Source organism: Paramisgurnus dabryanus, chromosome 2, assembly GCF_030506205.2.
Source record: "Paramisgurnus dabryanus chromosome 2, PD_genome_1.1, whole genome shotgun sequence".
Taxonomy (NCBI): domain Eukaryota; kingdom Metazoa; phylum Chordata; class Actinopteri; order Cypriniformes; family Cobitidae; genus Paramisgurnus; species Paramisgurnus dabryanus.
The window spans coordinates 27,512,975-27,526,207 of NC_133338.1; the positions used below are offsets into that span (position 1 = coordinate 27,512,975).

A 13,233-nucleotide genomic window follows, 5' to 3' on the forward strand; every position below is an offset into this window, starting at 1 on the left:
GATCGTAGCCGCCATGTCCCCTCGTCTCCAGAACCTCCCTTCACCTTTGCTCTCAACAGTCTTTCTTCTCTCAATAGTAAAATGACAAATATTAATGACTAGCTTGTCTGGAGAGACTTTCGGATATGCCGGGAAAGTCAGTCAGCACTTAAGGTGAAGCTTAAAGAGATGGTTTCCCATTAAACTGCTTTTAGCAGGAGGTCCGTACCGGGAAATCACGCGAGCCCTTCATTCAGTTCTACATCGTTCTGTGCTAATAGGAGTCCTGTGTACTAATGTACCATCACTTATTACTGATCATGAGTCTCATAAAGGAGGCTGCTGTGTCTGTATATTTTATATATTTGCAGCTCTGTATACAGTATTTGTTTAGTAATGCATCAGATTTGGTTAATACAGTAGCTGTATTTGTATTTTGCTTTTTCACTGATGGCCCTTTTACACAAAGTTTGGCAAAAACTTATGTCACATATGACACCACACATTTTTCCCATCAAACATTTTTACCCAGGACTCAAGTAAACATTCAATACTTCCTGAAAAAAATGCACATACCTACAATAGGAAGAGTGAGTATTGTGTCTGTCTGTACATTATCCCACTTATAACATGGCTATTTACCTCATAAGTAAGGTAAGGAACATTAAATATTAATTTGAAATATTTTATTAGCAAATTTTTAACGAATGCAGACCTTCGGTGAGGAAAACCGTTTATTTTCGGTTTTAAAATAAGAAAAGACGTTCTAATGTCACAAACACACTATTTTGTTTAACCATTTGTAAATAAAATTTCATTTATATTATTACAGTACATATTTATATTACATTTTTGTGTAATATTAAACTGTACCTGTCAAAACGATTTACAGCATCTGGGTTATCGTGTGTTATTAGTTTAGAGTGGTTGTTATCTGGGAATAACAAACCTGCAAATTTCGCAACTGGCCAATCAGAATCAAGTGTTTCAACGAGCCGTGTAATAAAGGATGCTAGGGACCAATTGATTATTTATTTATATATTATTTTTGTTTGGAAACAGGCCTTTACTGTAACTAGATAATCTGTAACTCAATATCTCCTCCTTTCTCTTACCCTTACCCCATGTAATTAAATGTACAGTATATTTACTGTACGTGCGCTGTCCGTGTGTGCAGATGGAGCGTTTGCAAGTGGAAAACGCAGCCGAGTGGGGTCGGCGGGAGCGTCTGGAGACTGAGAAACTGGCCTTGGAGAGGGAAAACAAAAAGCTGCGTGCCCAGATGGAAGACCTGGAGGAGCAGCTGGCACGCAAACGCAGGCAGGCCGCCAGTGCCCTGGACACTGACCTGAAGACTATCCAGTGTGAGCTGTTTGAGAGAAACAAGGTGAGTGGAGGAGAGCACAGCAAACTCGCACAAACAATCTTTCCGCCCAAGCACCGTCCAGTAAGAGTTCCTGGCCATCCCACCTAAATTCCTGCGAGGTTATACATCAGAGTTTACCAAACAACATCGTGGCAGCATTTAAATTTTTTTTTGTAGTGTTTGGCTAGGTTTTCGTATGCGTTAACGTGCAAAATCATCTAGAAACCGATTTGCTTGATCACTAATGCTGTATATTTATTTTGTCACTGGGCACCATAAACTGGCTTGTACCGGCTGCTAACAATTAGTTGTACGAGGCTTGATCTAGAGTCAAGACACATTCATGAATGAGCTGAGATGCACTTAACTATAATGCAAGACTCTATCATTGTGACACATGCACAGTGAGGTACAATATATGGACGGTTTTATCAGACACACAAGCGTTTTCGCTGTTACCTGCCTGAAACTAAGTGAACTACCGGTTTGTATTAATTTATTTGTATGGCTTTTGGCTTAACTGATCTCTGAAACAAATACCATGTAGAAAAAAAAATGTTTTGCTTTGCTAAATATGAGGGGATACGACAAACACGGATCCCAGGAAGTAAACTGTTGCGTACAGTCTGTGTGTTTGTTGTAGTCCAAAAAAAGAGATTTACGTTGGAGACGAAACTTGCGTCATCGTGTACTTTAGGATATGTACCTTTTGCATATCGTTAACATGTACTAATACACACCAAAGCAAATGTAAAACCATGAATCGGCCATCGGTTCTCTTTAAGGCTGAGCTCGACTAACCAAAAACCCATGATAGCGTGATTTATAGATTGGTTACAACTGCCCATATAAAACAAGTAAAACACCTATAGTCAGATGTTTCATTACTCTTTAAGTATATAGCTTCAATTCTGTAATAGTTGTGGGAATTTTGGAACTCAAAGATGACCATTAGAACCTGCAGCAAACCCCTGCAGCATATACTGTAATAGAGATTGATAAAGTGTGAAGGTAAAATGTTGAAATCTTTAGTTGCACTGGTTCAGTCCTGCAATAAATCTAGTTAGTGTCATTGTGATGAAGAGGCCTTATCCATCAGCTGACCTACATCAACACCACGTCGGAACTGTGAACGTCTACATCCACAGTGGCTGGGACATGGTTTTGGTTTTATTTTTATTTTTGACGCAGGATCATCCTTATGTCAAATGGCGGTGTGATGATGGTGAAATATTCAAGTAATGTGGCCAGAAATACAGACACTTATAGCCAGAGCTCTTATGAGCAGCCATTAGCGCAGGCAGAGATTTATGAAGTGATCCCAAGCTCTTCTCATACAGGCGCTGTAAATAACTCGCTCACCTGCCAGCTTTCCACTCCCTTGAAAGCCGGAAAGATTTAAGGAGAAGCTGAGGCCAGAGAAATGAATGAGCGGAGATAGGGGTATCGAGAGGAAAAGAACAAAAAAAAACAGTAAAAGTGAGTTTAGAAAATCAATTAGAGCGATTAAACGGGAAGAAAACAAAATTAGTGCCAGTAAATGGACATGTAATCCATGCATATGAGGCTGAATGTTTTGGCTTATGTGTTAAATGCTCAACATATGGCATCCAAGCGTTGTGTCTCTCTGTGTGTGCGCGCGTGTCCACATGCTGTTGCACATTCCCACACAAATGATGTCCTGATAGTGGCCAGGGGCCTGCGGTTTGGGAGAGAAACACAGAGAGATTGATGAGCTTGCTCAGGAGCTGTTGAAGCAAATGGATCGATGAGGACGGGATCGGAGAAACAGGCCACGGCGCACTGAGGACAACCAACCATCGCTGACATAAAGAACAAAGTGTGATTGATACTGAAATCATATCCTGGTCCAGTCGCTCGCTCACTTTCACCCGCGTTTCGTTTAGCCCCCCGCTGGAGATGGATGTATACTGTCGCGTCTGCTGTTAAACTCAGCACTTGCAGAAGATTGGGAATGGGACTCTGTGGCTACTTCCTGGGTGTGTGCGTCTTCCTGGGGTTTGCTATCTCAACAAGAAATGAAATATTGATTAGATAACATGGATAAGCCTCGGCCACTCTTTATTAGTGTCTTTGAGCTTGAGGCCTGCGCTTGGGTAGAGGTCACCAATTACCAGACCACGACCCAGACCTAGATCTCAAATTGGTATTCCAACATGCTTTGTGTTTGCATATGAGCCGGCTTTTAAAGCATGAACAGGTGTGTGACTTTTTAATGAGACACAGCAAATGTGTATTGTAAAGTAGTTTACTCATTTATTTCTTCGTAAATGTTTTACTTATTTATGACAAGTCACTTGATTGGTGGACAAAAAAGAAGCAAGGGCAACACTGTCATGACCGCAAGCTTCTTAAAACTGATGCCATTATTCCATCTGGGAGGGAGCATTAATCCTGCCAGGGAGTGGGAACAACAAACTTGTTGTTTTTAACCCTCCGGGTGCCTAACAACCTCTCTAGTGCAAGGAAATGTCAGAGCTGCGCATATTACAAGTTCAGGTGCTAGAACGAGTCCATGCTGTGCGGATTCATACGTACATGCAATAGGGCTGGGTATCGATTCAGATGTTCCAGATCGATTCGATTTCGATTCACAAGCTATCAAATCGATTCGATTCTGATTCACGATTAAATTTTCGATTCTGGTTCTCAGGTAGGTTTTTATACTCGATTCTCGATTCAACTCCATGAATAAAGATTTAATACACATACTATATTAATAAAAAAGAACAGCAGTTTACAAGTGGGTAATTAATAAGAAGAAATTAAAAGCCACAACACGTCTTGCTTGCAAAATCTAAAATGCTTCCATTCCTCCGTTCAATGTTTGCGGAAATAAATATGAAAAAAAAATCGATTCTGCTCTTTGAGAATCGATTTTTAATCGACCATGTTTTAAAAATCGATTAATTGAAAAATAAATTTTTTTGCCCAGCCCTAACATGCAAGAAGGAATCTGCGCGCATTACAAGTAAAGCCAACAAACCCTCTCGCAGGAAAATGCACATGTTAATGTGAAACTATGATAATAATAATAATAACTATCGCCAACTATTGTCATGAAAGCCCGCTGTTAGCGATATGTCTGACGATCGTCGATACAAGATACTACCGTCTATCGGCACAACTCTAGTTTACTACATGTCTGTATCATTTATATGCCAAAAACACAGACATTTGATGGAATTTTACTTATTGCCTGCGATTTATGAACGGAAGTTTTATTGCTGGAGCGGCCCAATTTTAACTAAATCAAGTGTTAAACAGACACACTTGCACAACTCCGCTGCTACTCCCAGACAAATAAACTACATTCAATGTTCCCAACATCCATGCTGTGTTTTTTTGGGAAGCTAAACAAGCTTAATTTTCCCTCACAAACAATAACACATTTTCAATTAACGCTGATTTCGTGTCAGCTTTTGTTTGGTGTGTGCGTTCACTATTCTGGTTAAAATGCCCATAAAAGGACTTCCACTGTACTTCCGATTTTGTTACATAACAGAATCAGTAGTCGAAAAAACTTTTCGAAAAATTATATATGATCACTATACAATTGCAGAAACAACAAATCTAATGTTTGCATGGTGGCCTAAGACTTTTGCACAGTAATGTGTATATATCCCTACAGTAGAGGTATTAAACAGTTGGTAAGGGGGCTTTATCCTTGTCTTTAATGTCAGCCCCCCTAAAAATACCTATAATAAACTGTCAGCACATCAATGATTTTTCTGACTTTTAAACTTTTGGGTCTGGGACTAACATGATATGATGCCTGTTGTCCATCTGGATGACTACATGTTGATTTAAAAGAGATTTATCAGGTTGGCCGAGTCTCAGTCAAAGCCTTCAGTCTGACAGTAGCACGATGCACACACACAGCTGCAGTTCAACACATACAAAAAGGCTTCAGTCAGATCCTGCAGGTGGAGGTAATGCTGTTGTTTTTGCTGTTGTTTTCTCCATGTGGTGTGATCACACAGACTCATGGTTTTGTTTGGTCTCGCGACCTCTCGCCAACAAAGAGAAACTTCAAAGTAAGCATGTTGGAGTGAGCATTTTTGTGGGGCTAATACATTACGACACCGATGTTCCAACAAGTGGAAAAAATGAGTGGGGCTTCATCCAGATGGAGAAGCGTTAGCGAAACAGGCTGTGCATTTTTTTTTTTATTCCTAAAGGGTTTGTTGAGTCTAGAGAAGACAAGCTTTGAACTGAAGTCAAGTCTGTCTCTTACTCCTGGATCAAAGAAAAGTTAGTCAGTCTATCCGAAGGTCAGTTTAATACTATACTTTTCTGTCTTTCTAGCTTTTGCTCTACTTTTGCTCTTTTTTTTACATTTGACTATCAGTCAAAAACATGATTTTAAGCAAAGGTGTTTGATGAACACATGCTAAGGGCATTCAGTTAATGTCATAAATTTATTATTGACGGAGGTGACGTTTAGTGGATTTTGCATTAGTCCTGGCTTAATCTAAACCCTGTTCAGTCCAACTTAATCTGTTAAAATGTAACATTTTTGTTTATAGGCAGAATTTATAGTTGCCTTCAAAACGAATTCAACAAGCATTTTGATCAAACGGTTTTCAGTATAATGAGAGAGATAAATTCAGTTTAAGGGAATCCAAACTTCTGACTGCGGGTGTACATCTTGACTGTTTGTATTTGCTTAGTCACTCTTTCACTGCCCGTCACCCGTCTCATCGTACACAGATGTGTTCTTCACGTTCTGCTCAACATCTCGTCCCACTTAAACTCTTTCAACATCTGGCCAGCTGTCTGCACCTCCTCACAGGTGTTTATCCCTCCTGCTCTGTTGGCATAGAGATGGAGTTCATTCACCAATCACAGTGATTAATGAGGCTATATTGGCTGCTCATCTGCTGCTTCTGACTGCAGTTGCTCTCACATTCTGATGGAAATGCGGTAAACATTATTGACAGCCAATGTGGGAGCCCATGTGTTCTGTTTTCCCTTTCTGGCTTCACAAGCAGCATATGAATCATAATGTGTGTGTGTCTAAATGAGCTCCTCTGGAGTGCTACATCTGGAGTAAGCCGGTGTGAAATGAATTGTCTTGCCTTTCAGATTCTGGGCTGCTCCTCCAGAGGTTTTCCATTTGGGCGCGCTGTGTGTTTTCTCACAGGGGTCGGCCTTTACTGATTGAGGTGTCGCACACATTTTCTTTCTTTTATTTTTAATCTGTCACTCTTTGCTAGCTCTCTTCCACCCCTAAATGCTTTATAGTTATTCTGTTTTTATTCAGGAGTGTTATTGGATCAACGATCGGTTCCAAATAGCTTTCTTAAACGCTACCGCACCTTTTTTTCCTACCCCATCTTTCAGTGATCTCACAAACGGGTAGTTCCACCCTTAGCACTTGCCATTGGTTGAGCCAGAAGGTCACCTTTCAGGCTGGTCAAACAAACAGGAGGTTTTTGCAAGTTGCTGTTTTTCTTCAGGAAGTCAATCCACCAATGACTTACTATTTAATGTTAATGTGTAGAGTAGTTGTCTCCACATTTTAAAGGGACACTTTTTTTGAAAATATGCTCAATTTCCAGCTCCCCTAGAGTTAAACTTTCAATTTTTACCATTTTGGAATCCATTCAGCTGATCTACGTGTCTGGCCGTACCACTTTCAACATAGTTTAGCATAATCCATTGAATCTGATTAGACCATTAGCATCGAGCTAAAAAATAACCAAAGAGTTTCGATATTTTTCTTATTTTAACCTTGACTCTTCTGTAGTAACACTGTGTACTAATATTGACTTTTAACTTGGTTACTTTCAATAGCAGGGAACTATTTTCAGGTGTTGCGTAATATCATTGTGCCTGCAATGATAATTTTCCGTCGGTCTTAGTGCACAATGTAACTACAGAAGAGTCAACTTTTAAATAGAAAAAATATCTAAACTCTTTGGTTATTTTTTAGCACGATGCTAATGGTCTAATCAGATTTAATGGATTATGCTAAGCTATGCTAAAAGTGGTACCGCCAGACCCGGAGATCAGCTGAATGGATTCCAAAACGGTAAAAATCAAATGTTTAACGCTAGTAGAGCTGGAAAATGAGCATATTTTTAAAGTGTCCCTTTAAAAATTAGTTAGCCTGAAATTTAATTTGCTTGCTCAGATGTAACACCCATATAACTTAAATAATGTTCTTTAGCAGAACACAATCAAATATTGGATCGTTTTCATCAAAATCAAGCGAACGCTTGGAAGTGACAAGCGAGACACTGGCACTTTTTTTGCTGACGCTTTTGGGCTCTTGTTGAAGTGTTTAAGTGAGTCATAATGTTCTGCAATTGTATTGAATTCACCCAAGCAGAAATTTATTACATTATTTCCTTTTATGATCCGCAGAAGAAAGTCATACAGAGTTCAAACGCCATTTTAGTTTAACCAAATCCTTGGTAGGATGGGTGAATTATTTTAAAGTCTCCCTGATCATTTTATCACTTAAAACTCATATTTGAGCATCATAAGAGCATGTGACCGTAATTTCTACATGCATAAAAATGCTTCAATATAATTCCCTCATTTAGTATAAGCGATTCTATGAATATGCAAAGTAGTCTCCGCCTCTAATTTTCTGTATGCATAAATAGATGCTAATTTCGCTATCTTAAAGGAATAGTCTACCCTTTTGCCATATTAAACTGTAATTACCTCAACCTAGACGAATTAATACATACCCATCTTTTTTCAATGCGTGCACTGTACAGCGCATTGTGAATGCTTTAGCATTTAGCCTAGCCCCATTCATTCCTATGGTACCAAAATAAAGTTTTATTTTGTGGCACCATACTTACTGGTATAACTTCTCATGTAACTGTCTTTAAATAGGGAATACACGGAAGTGTTTGGTGGCTTCCCTGTTTGGTACCATAGGAATGAATGGGTCTAGGCTAAATGCTAACACATTCATGACACGCTGTACAGTGCACGCATTGATAGATATGTATTAATTTGTCTAAGTTGAGGTAATAACATAGTTAATATGGAAAAAGGGTAGACTATTCCTTTAAGAGACATAGCTGCCAAATCCAGTTTCACAATGCAAACACTAATTGTTTTTAGCGCTGATCTTAGCCGGTTAGATATCAAGATATCTTTGGGAAAACTCAAATAGTATGGATAAAATACTCCGCAATGATGTTGAATGATGAAGTGCACGTCTTAAAGCATGTCAAAAACACCACAGATACATATAAACAACAAAAAAATTTGATTTTTACCACACCGGGACTTTAACAGACAAAAATAATAGCATACTTTACCTTTTGACTGTAGCGATTGGGTCAGATTAGATAGTGACATAATTGAAAGTCTTCACCCACCCCTCCGTCTGGCCTGGCAAATGGTGATTTATATCAATAACCTTTGTCACTTAATGCTCATGCTGTTGTATGCTGTGTAAATCGAGTCTGTTTCTGCTGGCTGAATGTGTTGGGTCCCTGACACTGCTACGCACATCACTCAGCTGTCTCATGATCCCAAGCCAGTCTGCGAGGCTCTATTAGTGCAGGTCTGAGTTTAAATGAACCCATTAGCACCTACCGCTATGGCTTATTTATGAGCCACTGAAGCTAATGTCCCAGTTAGCCAGCGCTGACAACATGCCATTAAAGCTGATCTATAGCCCACTATCTAACCCGAAGGGACAAAGGACAATATGTAAGTATACAGGTGATATCTATAGACTATGGGCCCTATTTTAACGATCTGAAACGCAAGTGCGAAGCGCAACGCGCAAGTGACTTTTTGGGCGGATCTTTGGCGCTGTTGCTATTTTCCCGGCGTGAGAAATAACTCTTGCGCCGGGCGCAAATCAATAAGGGGTTGGTCTGAAGTAGGTTCATTATTCATAGGTGTGGTTTGGGCGTAACGTCAAATAAACCAATCAGAACGCTATCCAACATTCCCTTTAAACGCAAGGGCGCAAGTTCCATGGCGGGTTGCTATGACGGATTTACCAGGCGTACGCCAGGAGCGGTTTACAGCCGAGGAGACCCACGTTCTTGTAAGAGCAGTCAAAGACAGAGAAGTTGTTTTGTATGGGGATGGGAGAAACCCGCCCAAATCAGCGTCAGTTAAACAGGCGTGAGAGGAAATAGCCACAGTCTCATCAGCTGGCATCCCCAGGACGTTGCGCCAAGTGCTACAATGATGTCAGGAGACGGGGGAATCCCAAGCTTGCCAGCATAAATCGGGCACGCCGTGTAACGGGAGGTGGATCTGCCTCTACACAGGACCTGACGCCAGCAGAGGACATCGCTGCGTCCACCCTCACCGCTGAAAGGGTTTGGGGGCTTTGAAATCGGACCCAAGAAACGCAAGCAAGGTCCAACCCCAAAGTACACTAACAAATCAAGTTCATATACATTAAGGTTTCTTATGAAAACATTTAAATTATTATTTACATAAAATAAACGTAATACAGCCACACAACAAACGTATGAAAATATTTTAATCGTTATTTGCATGAGAATTTTTTAACGCAGCCACACAATAAATAAAAACTATCACCACAATGCTGACCACTATGATTCCCCTTATCTCGTGTATTAATATTTTTTAGTTAACAATTTATGATTTGCAAAAATAACTGTTGCATCTGTGTAGATTAGATGCAAAGTGTATGCGCGTTGTGCAAGCTATACATTATGGTCAAGCATGCGCCCTTAAAATAGCATAATGAACAACGCACAACGCGCCACTGACTTTAAACTTTATTTTTCTGGTCAGTGGCGCAATTGTTTTTTGAAACTGCAAAATAGCATCAGGGATGGTTTGCGCCGAAACACGCCTCTTTTTTTGCGCTGAACCGCCCAGGGAGCGCAAGTTCATTTTCTAGTTTGCCAACGTGCGTCTGTGGAGGGAAAAACCCGCTGTGCGCCGGTGCAAAATACAAATGATACATGCGTCACTGACAAAGTCAATTGCTCTGGGTGCAAGATAGGGCCCTAAATGTTCTTAATTTTTATTATTGATATGTAATTTTAGTATGTAAAACTCAAGGGAAATCTTTTTTCTTTCACTTATTTACATGTTAAAGTTAAATATACGCCTAGATATTAGTCTTCAACAGCTGAGCAGCTCTGATACCAGTGTATGCATCCTTGGCTTGTTTTTTATTGAGAGTTTTCGGTCAGCAAAAAAGCCTCCTCTCAGGACCAATATGACGAAAAAGTGGGGGAGGTGAAATGAAGGTTGAACAAAAAAAGACTCGGCAAAAAATAGAGAGAGAGAGAGTGATAAGGACGATGATGTGAGGATAATACATTGAAAGAAAGTGCAGTGTTCATCTCACTTACAATGGAGAGATTGTGAAAAGAGGAAGAAATGGACGGATGGACAATACAATCACACAGGACAATGGATCCACAGTGTGAAATTGCATGTCGGTAATGAAGGTGAGACATAGAGGTTGAATGGTGGAGTTGACAGGGAAGTGAAAAAGAGGGGAGGCAAAGGAAAAAGTAATTAGAACATCAGGATTGAACAAGGAAAGAGGGAGGAAGGTGAAATAGTATGGGTTTAAATCTGACGTTGGGGTCAAAAGTCTCGAGATGTTTCAGGGGAGCAGGACGCAGGACGAATGAGATGTTCCTTGTGTGCTGTAATTTACTACCTATAGCAGCGTACCAACCCACCAATTACTGGAAACCAACACGGCTCTTCAGCACAAGGCCAGCTGAGGTCACGGCTGTTTGTGTGAAACATTTCAATGAAGTTTAATTTAACTTAGTTTAGATACAGTGACTTTTCTAAATTCAAGGTTTTAATCACTCTAGTAAATAATAGGTGGTAAAATGTCAAGTTTATTATAATAGTTATTTTTGCTGCAATTTAGATCAGACCATATAGCACAATGGCCATGCCACTGCATGCTCCTTGTGTTTCTCCATATATCAACAAAATAATTTGTTAGTCACATCATTATTTTGTGACTTACTGTTTTCTACATAAAGACATTCTACATAATGTAAAAAAAAATTCAACTTTGATATCTTTTAAAGGGTACGCCGACTATGAACACATTTATGGCATAATGGATTAACATTGGAAACAGTACAAATGTCATAGTTTTAACTAACTTGGGAGGGGGGAATTCACTCTAACTCGCTGTATTCACTGTATAGCAAGATAAATGTAGTTAACAAGTCTTCTATCAGTAGATTGTAAAATTATGTTAAACAGAATATTAGAGTTATAAATGCACACAGACAGGAGGTGGCGGTATGTGGTCTTGACACATGTATGCCATTAAAAATACAAGAGCATCAATGTCTTCTGTTAAGCCCTTTCAAAATGAACCAGACAGTAACACAGATGATGAACAATACAGAAAACATACAAATAACAAATTAACAGAATAAAGATGAAGGTGGAAGCACGGCTTAATACATTCTCACATGAAAAACTATTGTAGATGTCATAGTCTTATTTACTATAGTAACTCAACATTTGCAACAATTATTACACATAAGAATGCAATGTGCGAAACATAATGGCGAGTATTACATGTTGGGATTTTTTAAAGTAAATAATGGATTTTAGTAGTAGAAGGCAAATATAAAGTATTAAACAAAATTTTTTATTAATTTATTCGTGTTTGCTAATACAAATTTTTGCAGTTTTTTTGTGTCTCTGGAGATTAATGTCTTTTTTGTCCTTCACAGCACAAATTTCTATCAATGGCTTTTCATGTCTGTGCCACGACTTTCTTTATCGTGTCATTTTTTTTTTCTTTTCTCATTGTTCATTCCTATTTTTTAATCAATGTCGCTTGGGGTCAGGGTTAGATTCTGGGTTTGTGTTTAGTACTTGGCATAGATTAATCTAGATTAATCTCAAACAAAATAAAAGTAATTTTTTACATAATATATGAGTTTGTGCTGTGTGTAATTATTATGTATATATAAATACACACACATTCATGTATGTATTTAAGAAACATTTACATGTGTATATATACTTATTAGTATTTTTATATATTCTATATTATATGTAAATAAAAAAGATACATTTAAGAAATGTTATATATATGCATTTCTTAAAGGCGGAGTCCATGATGTTTGAAAGCCAGTGTTGATATTTGAAATCGCCTAAACAAACACGCCCCTACCCCAATAGAATCTGGACCTTCTGTTGATAGACCCGCCCCACACATACGCAACCCGGCATTTGATTTGATTTGATTGGCTATAAGTGTGTTTTGGTAGTCGGCCCGTCTCCTTTTCCAAACCGTTTTTCAAACATCGTGGACTCCGCCTTTAAATGCATATATATATAACATGGGGCTTTTATATGGGGCCCCATAAAATGGGGCTTTTATATGCATATTATATGTATGTGTGTGGTTAAATATGCATAATATTTATACACCGCACAAACTCATATATTATGCAAAAATTTTCTTTTATTTTGAATGAGATTAATTTAGATTATAGGCCCAGCCCTAGTTAGGATGTAATTTCTACATTTTCTACATGTTTTTCGTCCGCTTTTAAAACTATTCTTGCCTGGAGTTGGGGTTCGGGTTAGGATGTCACAGAAAGTGATTCTAACCCAAACCCCAAGCAACAAAAACCCCAAGCAAAATAGAAAACGACGTTGAGAAAACAATATATAAAATGACATGATAAAGAAAGTCGTGGCACAGACACAAAAAGCCATTGATAGAAATTCGTGCTGGGTAGGACGAAAAAGACATTTGTCTCCAGAGACATGAAAAACAGCAGAAATTCGTGTTAGCAAACAAGAATAAATGAATCAAAATTTATGGTCATGTCAAAGATTGAAAATCAATTATTTAGCCTGGATTTCACAGACGGGATCACATTTGTGTTTAG

The 13,233-nt window shown here is 38.8% G+C and overlaps 1 protein-coding gene across 2 annotated transcripts in view; it reads left to right on the forward strand.

The window, feature by feature from the left end:
- ccdc102a (coiled-coil domain containing 102A) overlaps positions 1 to 13,233 on the forward strand; it is an 83,637-nt gene that overhangs the window by 45,496 nt on the left and 24,908 nt on the right. For both annotated transcript variants that reach the window (XM_065267647.1, XM_065267648.1), the window contains exon 6: positions 1,157 to 1,366. In XM_065267647.1, coding sequence (XP_065123719.1) covers positions 1,157 to 1,366 — 210 coding nt within the window. The remainder of the gene's footprint in view (positions 1 to 1,156; positions 1,367 to 13,233) is intronic.